Source organism: Pogonomyrmex barbatus, unplaced genomic scaffold (assembly GCF_055798465.1).
Source record: "Pogonomyrmex barbatus isolate J1 unplaced genomic scaffold, ASM5579846v1 scaffold5, whole genome shotgun sequence".
Classification (NCBI taxonomy): Eukaryota; Metazoa; Arthropoda; class Insecta; order Hymenoptera; family Formicidae; genus Pogonomyrmex; species Pogonomyrmex barbatus.
In genome coordinates, this window is record NW_028297149.1 from 11,983,921 (window position 1) to 11,999,273 (window position 15,353).

The 15,353-nt window shown below is 34.4% G+C and overlaps 3 protein-coding genes and 1 long non-coding RNA gene across 6 annotated transcripts; 3 read left to right on the forward strand and 1 right to left on the reverse strand.

The window, feature by feature from the left end:
- Positions 1–37: 37 nt before the first annotated feature.
- On the forward strand, positions 38–972 carry LOC112552938 (uncharacterized). The gene is made up of 2 exons (XR_016140467.1): positions 38–691; positions 780–972. It is a non-coding gene; the product is annotated as an uncharacterized LOC112552938 (long non-coding RNA).
- A 674-nt stretch (positions 973–1,646) lies between these two features.
- On the forward strand, positions 1,647–6,474 carry D12 (YEATS domain containing 2 homolog D12). Of its 2 annotated transcripts, none has more exons than XM_011645865.3 (6): positions 1,647–1,761; positions 2,386–2,542; positions 2,683–5,618; positions 5,704–5,777; positions 5,854–6,019; positions 6,100–6,474. In XM_011645865.3, exons 2-5 carry the CDS (start codon positions 2,452–2,454, stop codon positions 5,981–5,983), a joined length of 3,231 nt encoding a protein of 1,076 aa, XP_011644167.2. In that variant the 5' UTR covers positions 1,647–1,761; positions 2,386–2,451; the 3' UTR covers positions 5,984–6,019; positions 6,100–6,474. The 2 variants fall into 2 exon arrangements, with proteins under 2 accessions (XP_011644167.2, XP_011644166.2); XM_011645864.3 differs by having other exon boundaries at positions 1,674–1,939.
- Positions 6,475–7,332: 858 nt separating this feature from the next.
- On the forward strand, positions 7,333–11,650 carry Ced-12 (engulfment and cell motility Ced-12). The gene is made up of 7 exons (XM_011645867.3): positions 7,333–7,705; positions 7,804–8,097; positions 8,176–8,604; positions 8,984–9,400; positions 9,500–9,937; positions 10,014–10,320; positions 10,415–11,650. Exons 1-7 carry the CDS (start codon positions 7,574–7,576, stop codon positions 10,576–10,578), a joined length of 2,181 nt encoding a protein of 726 aa, XP_011644169.2. The 5' UTR covers positions 7,333–7,573; the 3' UTR covers positions 10,579–11,650.
- On the reverse strand, positions 11,646–14,805 carry Patsas (palmitoyltransferase Patsas). Of its 2 annotated transcripts, none has more exons than XM_011645869.3 (9): positions 14,488–14,805; positions 13,997–14,256; positions 13,778–13,892; positions 13,562–13,687; positions 13,029–13,474; positions 12,703–12,952; positions 12,469–12,641; positions 12,217–12,382; positions 11,646–12,143 (listed from the first exon to the last, which is right to left on the reverse strand). In XM_011645869.3, the coding sequence occupies exons 2-9, from the start codon at positions 14,164–14,166 to the stop codon at positions 11,940–11,942; spliced, it is 1,650 nt and encodes a 549-aa protein (XP_011644171.2). In that variant the 5' UTR covers positions 14,167–14,256; positions 14,488–14,805; the 3' UTR covers positions 11,646–11,939. The 2 variants fall into 2 exon arrangements, with proteins under 2 accessions (XP_011644171.2, XP_011644170.2); XM_011645868.3 differs by having other exon boundaries at positions 13,997–14,238; positions 14,488–14,804.
- Between the last annotated feature and the right edge of the window lie 548 nt (positions 14,806–15,353).

Sequence of the window (15,353 nt, forward strand, 5' to 3'; positions counted from 1 at the left end):
TCTCGCATCAATTGTTTCCAATGATTTTAAGCTTTTATTGTTATTATTTCCAAATATCTTGATGAAATCTCTGAAAAAATGTTACGGTAATATTTAATTCAAATTATTATTATTTTGATAATCCAACAAAATTATTTTCTATATCTGGTCAAATTTTTAACCGTTCTTATCGCGTAACCGTTCTTATTGCGTAGCCGTTCTTATCTTGTTTTATTATTTTTTAGGTTTTATTTAACGGACTATACGACATACGACATACGACATACGACATACGACATACGAAGTTATATTACGCAGTCTGCAAAATGCCCAGTCAGAAAATGTTAGTAGGCTGACTTCATCTGAAGTCTCATTCTGCTTACATTCTGTTGACAGAACCTGTTGACATTCTGTGTCAGCAGATCCTGCTCGATTTCTGCTGCCAATTTGCTGGCACAGAATGTCAATAGATTCTGTCAGGTTTCTGGCAGCAGTTTGCTAACATTGTCAGATATTACAGAATCTGTTAGCGATCTGTTGGGTTCCTAACAGCAGAAATTTATAACAGACTTTGCGCATAATCTGTTCTTTCAGGTTTGGCTATCGGGGTGTATTTTAAGATTTGACAGAGTTTGGCGATCAGCTAAAGGAACGTGTGTCAAACAGAAACGAAACTGAACGGTTCAAAGTCCTCGAATCACATAAACGAGATGTAAGCATACTTGCGTCAAAGATGATTAAGTCATTGATAAGCGCCGCTTTTGAAATTCGTTGTAGTTTACAAAATTTTATAATTACAGTTTGTGATGTCTTGCATACTTTCATAAATAATATCCAGTTTCCTCTTCGCACAATTGTTCAAGTGTTATAGATAGTACAGTGTAATAAAGGAATAATAGCAAAACTAAATGACGACAAAATAATACATCCCTCGTCATTAGTTCGATTTATATGGAATTTTTGCAAATATTTAATAAAAACTTTTATAATTAATTTTTTAATGTCAATTTATATGCATTAAAATATATACTAATCCCGAGTTTCCTAGGATGGTATTCATAGATCTTATATTTATCATTTTAATATAATATATTTATCTAATATTTATTATTTTATTTTTTTTTATAAGACAAATTTGATTCACTGTATTATATTGTGTCTCTGCTAAAAAACGCTTTAAAAAAATCAAATTATGAATATTACTGAATACTATTCGATCGAAATTATTCAATTAGTTTCTAGACTTCTATTGTTTCTATTTCTTTAAAAAAATATTAAAAAATAATTCCAATCGGAATTTATTCCACAGAATTCTATAACATGTCCCCAATAATATAAAGATTAATTAATCTGGGATCAATTGTATATTTTGAAGCAAGATGAAAATTATAAAAATGAAGAAATTCATTAGAGCATCCTGAATTCTATATATCAAAACCAGTAAATTTTCTTATTTTTACAATTTTTATCTCGTTTCAAGATACACAACTGACTTCCTGGAGTAAATGACCATAGATTTAAATTGGCGCTGTTCCGTCACCGATTATCACGTGATTCTGCAGTGATAGGCTAATATCTCATTCGTAGTACGATTATTTTTAGACGTTTCTGATTGGCTATTGTTAGTGATGTTTTCAGGCTCCAGAATTCTCTATTTTGTAACCAATCAACAAGTTCAAAAAATTTGTCGTTTTGACAATTAAAATATTAGTCATAGCCAATATGGTGCGATACATGCTCAACGTTTCGTGTCAAGTGTGATCGGAGTGTAACGTGTCAGATGTAATTCGCATTTTATCAATATTAATTTTGATATTTCAACGAACATTTGTTATCTGATCTTCGTGAATGTATACCGGTATCTTTTTTTAATTCGCTTATGATATTATTATCGGTAACAGGATAACACGAGTATAACCACGGCACTCTAACCTCTTAAAACAACTCATTGAAATTCGAGGTAATGCATGGCTTAATATCTGGATTGACCGGATAATAGATTTAAAATCCGTTTCGCACTCTACATTTTTACGAGGTATAATTTCGCAATCTTTAAAGGTTTCACTATGGAAGTTTATAAAAAAAATCCTAAAAGTCAGAACATAAGTCTTGATTAAAAAATGAAAAGAAATTTTGACTAAAGGAATATAAGAGGTTAAGTAGTTCTGCAGTTATATCCTGAAAAAACAGGGCAGGTATATTCAAAGTCACCATTTGGTAACATAAGCAAAATAAAAAATCATTCATTATTTTCGTGTATATTTATTAAAGTAGAAGTATTTAGTAAAGTTTCTATGGAAATTTTATGAGTTTCCACAGGGAAAAATTGCGAGATTATATGTCTTATAAATGTTGTGTAGTGTTTTTAAATGTTACAATAAATGTCTAATCTCAAATTCTAACTAGGTACAAATACTGCATACATGCATGTTGAAATGACTCAAATCCTTGAATAGAGTATAAGTACGATAAATGAGTACTCTTGAAGAATTGTTAAATGATCCTGATTACATCACCACAATCTCCAGTGATGAACTTCAGCAGAAAGTTTACGAAGAAAATGGTAATATTATTTCTATTAATATTAATTTTTTTAAGAGATATAAATAAATGAAAAAGTTTAACAACCAAATATAAAATAGAAAATTTTGAAGATTTTTAAATGTCATGGCATTACGTGTATATTTTTCTTTTTCTTTTCAGCAAGGAACATTACTGCAAAAAAAATAACTGCGATAGTGGAGAAGGAATTCTCACGGGAAATTGATTTGAAAGAGAAGGAAATTTTGCAGATACAAGAAAGATTACACAAAACACTAAAGATTTTCCATTTTTTACGCTACATCATAATCACCAACTTTTATAATCGCAAGCAGTGCCAAATTCCTCAAGCTACAGAGACATCAAAACAGACGAGGATTCATCCTGCTATTAAAACGTTACTCGGAAAGTGTCCCAAATCCTTTGATTCTTCAGATCTTGCGGTGCCATCAACGTCTACTGATCCTCGATTTTTATGCAATGACAAATCTGTTGAATCGGATGCAAATACGACGGATAGTACGATTAAAATTGAAGAAAACACAAATAAATGCAATAATGTGCAACAAGGTGAAAAACGAAAATTGCTGGACGAAGAGTCGCAACCTCGAAAGATACCTCGTTATGTACCACCAAAGAGCAGTGTGCCGGAGAAGACGAGTCCGTCTCGCGGAAATAGCAATAAAGTTCGCAAACGTATCATTGTTGGCAATATCTCCAGATGGATTCCACCGGATTGGCGGGAAGATCCGTCCAGTCACAAGTGGACGATGTATGTGCGTGGCGACAAAGACGAGAATGCCGATATTAGTACTTTTGTCAGTAAGGTGAGGTTTTTTTTGCATCCCAGTTACCGTCCAAACGATGTCGTCGAAGTCACATCGTATCCATTTCATCTGTCCAGACGAGGATGGGGCGAGTTCCCTCTTAGAGTCCAATTGCACTTTAAAAATGCCTTGAATAAGCCTGTAGATATAATTCATCATTTAAAACTAGATTGCACTTATACAGGCCTGCAAACTCTGGGCTCGGAAACTCTAGTTGATTTATGGATTTATACGAGGGAATTCTATAATCCGGAGCAAAATAATAGCAACAAATCCGTTGAGTCTTCCGTTAATAATACTTTCGTAAAAGTAGAACCGAATGATAATATTAAGTTCATTCACAAACAATTCACAAAATTGGCGAAAACCTTAGAATTTACCGCGAACACTATGGAGAAAATTCAAATAAAGGAGGAATCTGATTTAAAAATACATGAAAGCTTTAATTCATCATTAGATTTAATTGAGAGTTCGAAACCTATCAGAGTCAAAGTTGAGTCTAATGATATACTCAATGATAAAAATAGTGAACCAATGAACCATTACATCGAGCACGATCATAACTATTTTAGCAGACAGTATTTTAATTCTCGTCATTGTACTATAAGAGAAGGAAACATGACTGTGGAACACTTTCCGGAAAATGAATGCACGATGTCTGTGATCAATTCGCCAACAGTCGACGATAACAAAGAACAATCCGAAACAATAATTACCTCATATCGATTTAATGGCGATATCCAGTCTTCCAGTAACTGCCAGCCTTTGGTATCTCCAAACGCAAAAATAGATAATTCATTAATGAACGAAACATTCCATGAGTACAATAAACAAAAAGATCTATCACTGACCGATGTAGATAAATCCTTACAGATGAAAAATTCAAAGAACAAGAATACCTCCAGAATTTCGGAGAATATCTCGATCAAAGATGTACCGACGACTAATGGCTTTCGTAAATCCAATGTCTTGCTCGATCGTTTACAGGGAATCGCGAATTCCTCGAATTGCAATTCGCATTTAAAACCTTTGCAAATCTCCATACCGTCATCGAATATATTCTCGTCGTCGACTAATAAGCGTGTACTTTTATTAAAGGATAAGAAATCGATATCGGTGAATTTCTCGAATATTCTCTCATCCAACGAAAACTCGAAAATGCTCCTTGATAGTGATGCAAAAGTTTCTGTTCCGCGAGACGGTAACGTTGCGAAACTAAACATTCGCGTTCCTCAAGGTGTGAGCATTCTGAAGAAGTCGCTTAACATCAAAGCAGATGCACAGCAGGAAGATACAGTCAACAATAATAAAAAGACTGCTGTACTCAAACTGAATACTACTAATAGTTTATTGCTAAATGTTAATGAAAATGTGCCAATTCTGAAAATAGCAGACAATTACAGATTTGCCGAGGCGACAAGCGGCACTTCAACTGGCAAGGAGGAGATTGCATTGTGCCGGAAATCAGAGGACAAGACAATGCAGCGACCAAAAATCACTCTGGGCAAGGACAAGTTCAAGATACAGAGTAAGAGGGAGCTGTATGAAGCAGTCCTTCAGTCAATCAACGATACGAATATCACTGACGTAGAGGCATTGATACGATTTATCGCACGCCGATTGCCGATCGTCACACAAAATGCTCGTGATCCCGAGTACAGACGATTGCATTCTTATGCGTGTTGCACCGAGGACGAGTACTTGGCATATAATATCGGTAAGCAATGTGCCATGGAATGGTATCGCGCAAAGATGATTAGAAGATTTCTACGTGCGAAACTAATTCCGGATGATCAACTGTGGAGCATCAAGGAAATCATGCTATGGGCGAGATTTCACGGCTACACGCCGAATCGACCTCGAAGCACCTTCGACACTCAGGAAACAGTTGGGACGAGTGACACAAAGAAGCTACCCAATACTACGCCACCCACCGCAATTCTGTCCACATGCACGGAACCGATCGCGTCACAAGAGTGGTTGCAATTATGGCAGTCTAATCAATCAAAAGATATGTCTACCGAAGATGAAGAGATTGATGTCGAAAATATCAGAGAAAGTCCACGTAGAATCACAATCGATCGGAGAAAATACGAACAGAATAATGATTGTTCGACCAGTTCTGCGTTAATACCGGTTGAACTTGACGAAGATCTGTTGCCGTTCCATAATTTCATATGCAATACTGCGCGAGACATCGGCATCAAGATCGGACCAGAGGAGATTGTTCCTGGTGTTCTATATTGTGCAGCTAGTCGTGTAATAATGCGAGTAAGAATTATTTTTTATGCCGATTATTGCTAGAATATAAAATATAAAATAAAAATTGTATTATCATTATCATAATTGTGGCCAGGTTATCGAATGTTTCGTAGAGGATCTTACCCGATCGTCATTGGCAAAAGCTTGGGAAAGAAACGGCGAAAATGAGTAATTATATTTGTTTGCTCCTTTATTATATGATAAACAATAATCTATCTTGCATCTAATTTGTGCTATTTTACAGATGTCCCAAAGTTATCACCTTGAACGATGTCCGCGACGTTCTCGCAACTAGAGAAGAATTCGACATTTTCACGAACAAAGGTCTGGGTTCGAAGCAAGAATTTAATATAACAGAACTGTCGAGATTGTGATGATGCATGAGCATTACAAACAAATGGCCTCTTAAGGTACAGAATTCTAGAGCACAACGAAGTAACCGATGCAATTCTTGAATATACATTCGTGAAATTAATTTGAGACATTCTAGATGCAAAAACTATTGGAGATGCATGATTCATTTCAATCCCAACCAATTGGGAATCCTGTTGGATGTTCAACCTTGTATTGCAACCACTTACGAACTGACTCGTAATAGGCCAAGAATGGTTCTACGCGAAACTTGGAATATTCTGTTGTCATATGTAATGCGTATTTCCAATTTGCGTTATTCCCGAGTTTCATCATTGACCTGGAAGCTTAAAGTAAGCTAAAACCACATTTTTATATACATTCGTACATTTCTTTCCACGTTCTCCGCAAGAAAATGAAGCATTTGAGATTCATATTCTAGGAAAGTTATTTTTTTACTATTTTGTTTCTTTACTTTTGAAGAGGAGCAGAATTAAAGTTATTATTTTATAAATTTGAAGTTTTCTCTAACCTTAAAAAATTTTCCCGCATCCTTTGAACCATAAATGTCGCATTTGTAAAAAGATAAGTTGAATGTTGTGGAATCGACTGGCAGATTCAGGGATACTTCGCACATTTCCTTGAAATAATTGAATTTGTGAACATTTTTATTATTTCACTGTCTCACAGCACACGATTCAATCAAAGGGTAACTTTAAACATTCCTTTAAATCACTTTTACTTTTCGAGATGACGTTGCTGATACTAAGAATGATACATAATACGAGCTGAAAAGAAAACGGACACTTTTTCGAATCATCTGCCATATCTTGCGAATGATAATGCTAAGCTATTGTCCTGTGAAAGATTGATCTCACTGTGGAAAAACGGGATTCTTTATCCCTACTCAAGAACCGAATGATCATCCACATTTGTGTTGTTCCTCGTGTTTTTTTAGGGTGACAGAAAATATATCTTTAATCGAAACCCACGCATTGTTTTACTTACACCAGAAAATTGCCCTTCATTCTCTCGTTTCGGTTTCAATTGCCTCATTTTATGTAAAAGTAAATACGAAAAGTAAATACTTTCATTTATTCTTGTCCTGAGAGCTCGACTGCAACTTTATAAATCGGTATACACAAATGATGAAGTTTTATGTAAATCAAAGAGAAACGAAAGGTACGTATATGTAAAATGTTGGAAAAAATACTAACGTGTGATATGATTTTTAATTATATATCAAATTCTAAGAGAAAAACATAAGTAAAATATTAATAATTGAAATGGACATCTTTTTCAATTATTTTTATTTGTTAATTATTTCTAGTTTTATATATATATATATATATATAGTTCATTTCAATTTAATTTTGAAGAGAATCTGAAAGTTAAATTGAATTTAATTGGTGACTCTATCGCGCGTCACGCACCGCATTTCCGGTGACGGACGGAAATGGACTCGCCTGCTCTAATCTTGCGGTCACGTGACCGTTATAGTTGCATCACTGTCGGGAACGTCAAAATTTGCAAGCGGATTGTAAACAAACTCGACGTGCACGGAACACGAGCACGGAGCGTCTCGTCATACGAGATTCGTTCTTATCTCTTTTATGTACACGCAAGCGATCAAAATGCCGGTTCAGAAGGATTCAAATATCGTGAAAATTGCCGTCCAAATGACCGATCAGGTGCCGCAGCTCATCGAGTTCAATCAGAAGCAACCTCTAGCCGGAATTATTCAAGTACAATCAATTTTGTATTCCATCACTTTAATCTCATTAGATAAAAATAGAATAAAATTTAATAGAATATATGTTGACATTCTATACTAATATTTTAGGAATTGTGCAATGGTTGGGGTTTATCTGATGCAGAATCATATTCCTTACAATTTTCGGAAAATAATAATCAGAATTATATTACGGAGAAAAACAGAAACGAAGTGAAGAATGGTAGTATCCTCAGATTAGAGTTTTCACCCTCAAAAACGGCGAGTGATATTTTGGCCAAGCTGAATAATGGGACGGTAGAAGAAAAAGTAGCAGCTCTGCAGAAACTGAGCACGCTTAGCATAGACATGACTTTTGCATTAGAATTTATAAACAAGAAAGGATTGGCGTTAATCATTTCACAGGTATTAAAATTATTTTGTATATGATAATTTTTTATATAACTTTTTATAGCAATTTTTATAGCAATTGTATTATTATAGGTAGAAGGTGGAAAATATAAGGGAAATACTCTAGCATATTCTCTCCAATCATTTGTGGAATTGATGGATCATGGAATTGTGTCATGGGATATCTTGGAAACACCATTTATCAATAAAGTAGCAAGTTATGTGAATAATCAGTCGGTAACTCAAGACACCAGTATAGTGGAAGCTTCTCTGAGTATTTTAGAGAATATAGTCCTGAATTCAACAGGGAAATATGGACAAGTTGAGAAGGAAGTCACTTTTCCTAATCTTGTAATGCATTTGCAGTGCATGAATCCACAAATTCAACAAAACGCAATAGCTTTAATAAACGCGCTGTTTCTGAAAGCTGATTTATATAAAAGACGAGCGGTTTCTGCCACATTACAATCTAAACAAGTCAGAAATGTGTTCTTGACAAATGTCATACAATCTACTGGACAGGTATAATTAAATAAATAATTATTAAAGATTTTTTTAGTAGAGTTATGCTTCTAGAGTTATGCCTCTATATCTTTTTCATAATCGAAAAATGAGTCATTTAAATATATTTGAAATAATCTATTTAACTTCAATAAACTTTATAGATTGAGATGATTGATTTGTCTGTTGTATATAATACTTGACTGTCAAAATGTACATTTGTTTTGTGTTGAAATTTTATTTATTTTCTTTTGATGAATGTCAAATGTGAAAATAGAAACATCTTGATATTTTTTGATTCTCTAATATAATTATATATTAAAATGTTCTTTCTGATTAATATATGTATATATACACATTTGTTTATTGTTTTTTTTTTCTAAAAATATCTTATTTTTAGGTTGGAGCAGAAATGGCACATCAACTCTACGTTCTGCAGACGTTAATATTGAGTCTTTTGGAACAACGAATGATGACGAAGATGGATCCACAGGATCAAGATGCACATGACAAAATCAAGGAACTTCGAAGAATCGCCTTTGACACTGAAGGTGCGAATAGTGGGGATGTGACTGCTCGCAAACAGGGACTTTTCGCTAAAGATTATAAGAAATTGGGCTTCAAGTATGACATCAATCCTGCTCTTGACTTTACCGAGACTCCACCCGGTATGCTTGCGCTGGACTGTATGGTGTACTTTGCTCGAAATCATACTGAAGCTTACACAAAGGTTGTTCTCGAGAACTCGTGCAGAGCGGACGAGCATGAATGTCCTTTCGGCAGAACAAGCGTAGAACTCGTTAAATTGCTCTGCGAGGTAAGATATATTTTTAAAGATTTTTAAAGATTCGGATATATATATATATATAAACTAGTGCATATGATATATAAAATTAATAAATATTGTTTTAATTAGGTATTACGTATTGGCGAGGCACCTAGCGAACAAGGTCAATCTTATCACCCAATGTTTTTTACACACGATCATCCCTTTGAAGAGTTTTACTGTGTTTGCATAGTTTTGTTAAATAAAACATGGAAGGAAATGCGAGCGACTACGGAAGATTTCGTTAAAGTTTTCTCGGTCGTGCGCGAACAGATTACTAGGGCGCTTCAATGCAAGCCTACAGGATTAGATAAATTCAAAAATAAGTTGCAACAGCTGCCCTATTCGACGATCACTAACCTTTGGCAACAGGAAAGGACGAACAGAGAGGAATGGGAAAGTCATGCAAGACCAATCGTTGAACTTAGAGAACAGATCACACCTGAAATCTTAGAACTGATTCAGCAGCAACGATTAGGATTTTTGGTGCAAGGTACCAGGTTTATGAAGTACAGCGCTAGAGGACAAGTATATATCACTTTAAAATATACTTAATATTTTGTATAAATTATAAAATTACTAACGAAGATTCTAACGTTTTCAGCGAATTAAGGATAAATTTTGGTACGTCCGTTTATCGCCAAATCACAAAGTCTTCCATTACGGAGACTGCGATGAAAAATCGGTGCCAACGATAGATGAACTTCCTACAAAACTAGCGGTAGTCGAGATTCGAGGATTACTAACTGGCAGAGATTGTCCGCACATGAAGGATTTGCAGAGGCGAAAAACTACGCACCAATTGGCATTTTCTTTAGCCTTGGACTCTGTTGAAGTATCTAGTCTCGATTTCGTTGCTCCTGACGAACAAGTTTTCGATTATTGGACTGACGGCATTAATGCTTTACTCGGTGCGTCGCAATTCTGCTTACATTTATAAATATACTGAAATAATTATGAATAATTTATGAAATAATTTTTTACTTGCTTTTTACTTCTTTTCAGGAAATAGAATGACTAGTAAGGAGGCTGAAAATGATTTAGAGACTTTACTCTCCATGGACATTAAATTAAGACTTTTAGATGCTGAAGGAATTGATATTCCACAGGATCCACCCGTGATTCCTGAACCGCCGCCAAATTATGATTTTTGTTATGAATTAAAGTAAATTTGTGAGTTGTATCTATCTATATAGTTTACATTAATAATTTTTTATTAAGGATCGGCAGGAGTAATGGGCTAAGTCTAATAAGATTATTTATTCTTTACTTATATATAATTATCTATACAGATACAGATAATTGAGTTCAACTATATTTCATCTCGTGAAAACAATATTTTAATATAAAACTTTTTTTATGTGTTTGTTATAAAACTATGAAGTTTGCTACAATGCCAGATTTTGCAATTTAAATAATTATAATATTATAAATAATTATTTATTTCTTATCTGTAGGTACTTATTTGAATTTACTTACATTTCATCTCGTAAAAATAATATTTTTAAGACTTTTTTTACGTATTTTCATGAAGCTAGCATAGGTTGCTACAAAGCTGGATTTTTCAATTTGATTCTTAAAAATTTTCAATAAATAAAAATCTATATTTTATAGTGCAAATCTAGTTACATGTCAAATAAATTATTCATTTTTGATTTTTTTTTAAATCGCTCTATAAAGATCTACAGTAATTCTCCTAATTATAAATATTACAATTACATTGCAAATTTCTCAATATTTTAACTGTAATATAGGTGAACAGGAATTCATCTAAGAGATCTCTATAATCTCTTCTGCCGATCCTCAAAACATTGATATTTTTCTATAAACGAGAAATATCGTTTTTTTTTATATTTTTTCTCATCTTTTACATATGTTATTAACATAGATGGAAATTTTTCTATCTAAATCGTAATTTTCTATTGTGCATTTTAATCATATAGAAAACAGTAGTACGTCTTACCAAAGAAGCATTTTAAATTTTATATATGTGTAGTTTTTTTTATGTATTTAAGAAATTATTTATACAAAAATGAAAATCATATATAAAGATGACCCTTCATCATAATTATGTTAACAATCTTTTTATAATAATTTAATTATCTTTTAATAATATAAGAGTGTCGTAATATATATTTTATATAATAAGAGATTTTTTTCGTATCTGTCGTACTATCAGTATTTATATTAATCTCTATGTGACTGTACAATATAATACATTTAATAAATTGTAAAATTCAATTTTACAAGGTATTTATTGAAATTAACTTATAAAATTTTTTACTACATATTTGCAAGTTTGTGCCCTGGCAGCAAGATGTCGCGCGATATAAACTAAATGAAATTTGATAATTCGTAAATGGTAATAATATATTGTTTTATGTGCAAATGTACACGTATATAATTTGAAAAAATAATATATCATTGTACACCTGGTGATCGCGCTTTTCTGTGCGAGAAAGTGCATAAAATAGATAATTCGAAAAGATTTATTTGTTTTTATAATCTTATATGACATTTCTTATAAATCTTATATGACATCCTCCGAAAGAATATGATAATGTTGAAGATCATTTGTTTGATGATCCGGTGGGCAGAGGAAAAATTCAATGAAATTAAGCATTGGCCCTCGACTGAAGGGATTCAAGTATTTGCCTCTCTTGTCCCTCAAATATGAGTACCTTTTATAATTGAACATTTCGTTGGTAGTCAAATTCATACATGCGTGTAGGACCTTAAAAAAAAATAGTTATTGAAATTCCATATAATAAAAATATGATAGAAAAATATAAATATGTAATATCTACCGAGGTACACGTCAGAATCCAGCCAAGTCCGCAAAAAACGAGAGCTTCCAATACACCGAGAACATACAAGAGTTGAATTCCTTCAATTGCGATGCAGTAACACGCAAAATATAACGTGAAAGAGCAATTTATCGCCACGCACATAACGAACAGGAAGAACCACATTCTGTAAATAAGCGGGAAAGTATTTAAAAATTAATTCATACAATAATATATATACATGTGTGTAAGTATAATTGATATTGATTGTACCTGTTTCTTAGGCCAACGCAGTTGTATATAAATGGACAGTGATGGTCAAAATATGTAACACATCTGTTGCAGATTCTGCAGTGTTTAGCTCGTAGAGGCCTGAAACATCTACAACTATGACACAATCGCGATAATAAGACATTCCGCTTTTTCCATTTGTCAAAGTATGGAATCTGGAACAACACAGAACATTGAAATTGATTATGATTATTTTATAAGAATTGCGTTTAATACCTGTTTTATCGCCCTGTAATAAGTATCACTGTTCTGCGGCACATAACCGGGGTCCCTTCTATTAGCTACAATCCATGAGATCCACATGAGGATGTTCCAGTAAATAAAGCAATAATGACTACCTCGTAAGAGGTTCCACGTTAATGGAATGCACTTTAACAGGTACATCGGGTATCCCCATAACAGTACGGATATCATAAACAATAGCAACGGTCCTTTACTGTTGCCCGCTCCACCAAATAACAACGCCCTTGAAAATAAATATGCGAATTCCACGCATTTTATTGCGAGATATTTTTATTTAAAAAAAAAAAAAAAATAAGTACCATAATTCGTTGATGGGTGGTATCCATCTGGCACGGCGTTTCTGTTCCGCCTGCAAGATACGCACAATTTCCGAGTGGCGATGACTCTTTGCCAACTGTAACGGCGTCTTGCCGTTCTTGTCGCGAGGTTCAAGTTCGATCTTACTCTTTTCGCAGAGGATCCGAACGCAACTAACATTGCCAGACAGGCAGGCCAGGTGCAGCGGTGTCGAGCCGAAATAATCAGGTTTCTGTAGATCCACTCCGCTATACATCAGCAACTTGATGAGGTCGGCGTGTCCTTTGTAGGCAGCCCAGTGCAACGCGGTATCACCGTTTATATCCGTCAAGTGTCCCTGCGCGCCGGATCCTAACAGGAAGGCAGCTGTCGCAAATTTGCCAAACATACAGGCCGTCATCAGAGGTGTCAAGCCTTTAAAGTCTGCTGCATTGACTGCCACTCCCGCCTGAAAAAAAAGCAGTGAAATGTGAAAATATTGCGTAATAGATGCAAGAAATGTTTTATTCGCATTTTTTGGAACTTTTCGGTATACCTTCAATAATAATTGTACTATTGCACTATGGCCTTTCCGACAGGCCCAGTGTATCGGCCTAGGTCCTTGCGTGCCAAGACATGGTAAATCGACGGGTCCGCTTCGTTCGATCAAATACCTCATGACCTATTTGAAAAAAAATTTTACATTTTCTAATGTATTTGAATAATTTTAAGATATGATGATTTTGATTGCAACATGTCTTTGGAAACTAACTTCAATATTGCCATCTAAGGCAGCCCAATGGGCAGGTGTATATCCCCATTCATCTCTCGCACTGAGCAAACTCAATCCGTTCTTCTCAACTAGTTCCTCCACTGCTTCGATTTCACTGAAATATAAAGTTTCCTTTGCATTCTTTCATTATTCTTTCATCGAGTTTTTAAGTAATTTTTTTATTTTATTACGGCTTTACTTTCTTTTTAAAACTCTCACCCAGCTCTGAGCAATTCGAAAATTTGTTTGGTCTCATCAGTGGGACTTTGACCGGTGGTGGCCTCGTCCGCATAAATATTATCGTCAGGACGATTTCTCTGTCGTGTGTCTTTGCCTGAACCATGATTCTGGTGACCGGATATCGGATTGTTCGGTAGATGCCCGACCATGTCGGGATCTGGGCTTAGTTCCCATACGGATCGTGCTGCACCAGGCCCTGCTACAGGGCTCACAGGATACACCTGTAAGAATACACGAGGCTACGAGAATTAAATTTTACAAGAAGTAAAGATTGTAGTCTAAAAATTACACAAAAAAAAATATTGCAGGCTGAATAATATAAACAATACAATAACATTATTTATTTTCATTTTCTGCTTTATTTCTATCTTCTTGCTTCACTTTTAATTTAATTATTTTTACAGTAAATTTTAAATGCTTGATAAAAGAGAAAAGAGCTATATTTTCCTTCATTTTTAATACATTTTTACCTTGCACAGCGTCGCGAGTTCTGTATTTGTACGCTCGTGTTCGGAAGGCGTTCTGAAGGATGCCCCTTGCGCGGCGATCGTTCCACCCTCCGGAACGGTTAGTCACAAGGAAACGTTGGGTCCGACCATGTCTTCCGGGCTTCACCTGGCAGTGCAGCTTTTTCTCCAGACCTAAAACGACCACGTCAGACTCCTATGAATATAGGAATATAGGACAGCCAGAAGCACTTTTCTCACGCGACGAACGATGTCCGCGATTCTGAGAACGCCACTCAGTGTTTTGCGCATTCGAATCAATAACGCGACGACGGAAACGCCTACGCGCGAGAAATTAGGACGTCGTGTCGTGGATAACACAACTAACTCGCTGATAGACGATCAGAAAAAACTCGCGTGATCGCGGTAAATCAGAGAAAACTTGCAGCGATTAACAACAATTTTTATGACGAGGAATTAACAATTTTTTGCAAGTATAATTCAACAGAATCTTTGATATAATGATTTTATAGGTCTGTAAGATGACATAGATTTTATTTTCCACTTTATTTATTCTTGATCCCAAATTTTTCATTTTGTTAGGATGTTTATTTTAACTTTGATTGCAAAGACTTGATTATATCTATTTTAATTTCATTTAAATGGTAATTATCTCATATGCATACAAAGAATTTGACAACTTTTGATCAACTTTTTGACCAATAATTGAATAATAGATTCATTTTGATCTTCTATTTTATGACTTCTAGAATTTTATATTATTTTATTCTTACTCATATTTTAAATTATTGATTCAACCCAGTAAACACTAACTAATATGTAACATAATTGTTATAATTTCTCACTCAACAATATAACTGTTGTATAAC

Coding starts and splice junctions, on each gene's coding strand:
- D12 (XM_011645865.3), top strand. CDS start 2,452: ATGAGTACTCTTGAAGAATTGTTAAATGATCCTGATTACATCACCACA. Junction 5,619..5,703: donor CTAGTCGTGTAATAATGCGA/GTAAGAATTATT, acceptor AATTGTGGCCAG/GTTATCGAATGTTTCGTAGA. Junction 5,778..5,853: donor GAAAGAAACGGCGAAAATGA/GTAATTATATTT, acceptor GCTATTTTACAG/ATGTCCCAAAGTTATCACCT.
- Ced-12 (XM_011645867.3), top strand. CDS start 7,574: ATGTACACGCAAGCGATCAAAATGCCGGTTCAGAAGGATTCAAATATC. Junction 7,706..7,803: donor CTCTAGCCGGAATTATTCAA/GTACAATCAATT, acceptor CTAATATTTTAG/GAATTGTGCAATGGTTGGGG. Junction 8,098..8,175: donor TGGCGTTAATCATTTCACAG/GTATTAAAATTA, acceptor GTATTATTATAG/GTAGAAGGTGGAAAATATAA.
- Patsas (XM_011645869.3), bottom strand. CDS start 14,166: ATGGTCGGGCATCTACCGAACAATCCGATATCCGGTCACCAGAATCAT. Junction 13,475..13,561: donor TAGTACAATTATTATTGAAG/GTATACCGAAAA, acceptor CTTTTTTTTCAG/GCGGGAGTGGCAGTCAATGC. Junction 12,383..12,468: donor TGCGTTGGCCTAAGAAACAG/GTACAATCAATA, acceptor GCTTATTTACAG/AATGTGGTTCTTCCTGTTCG.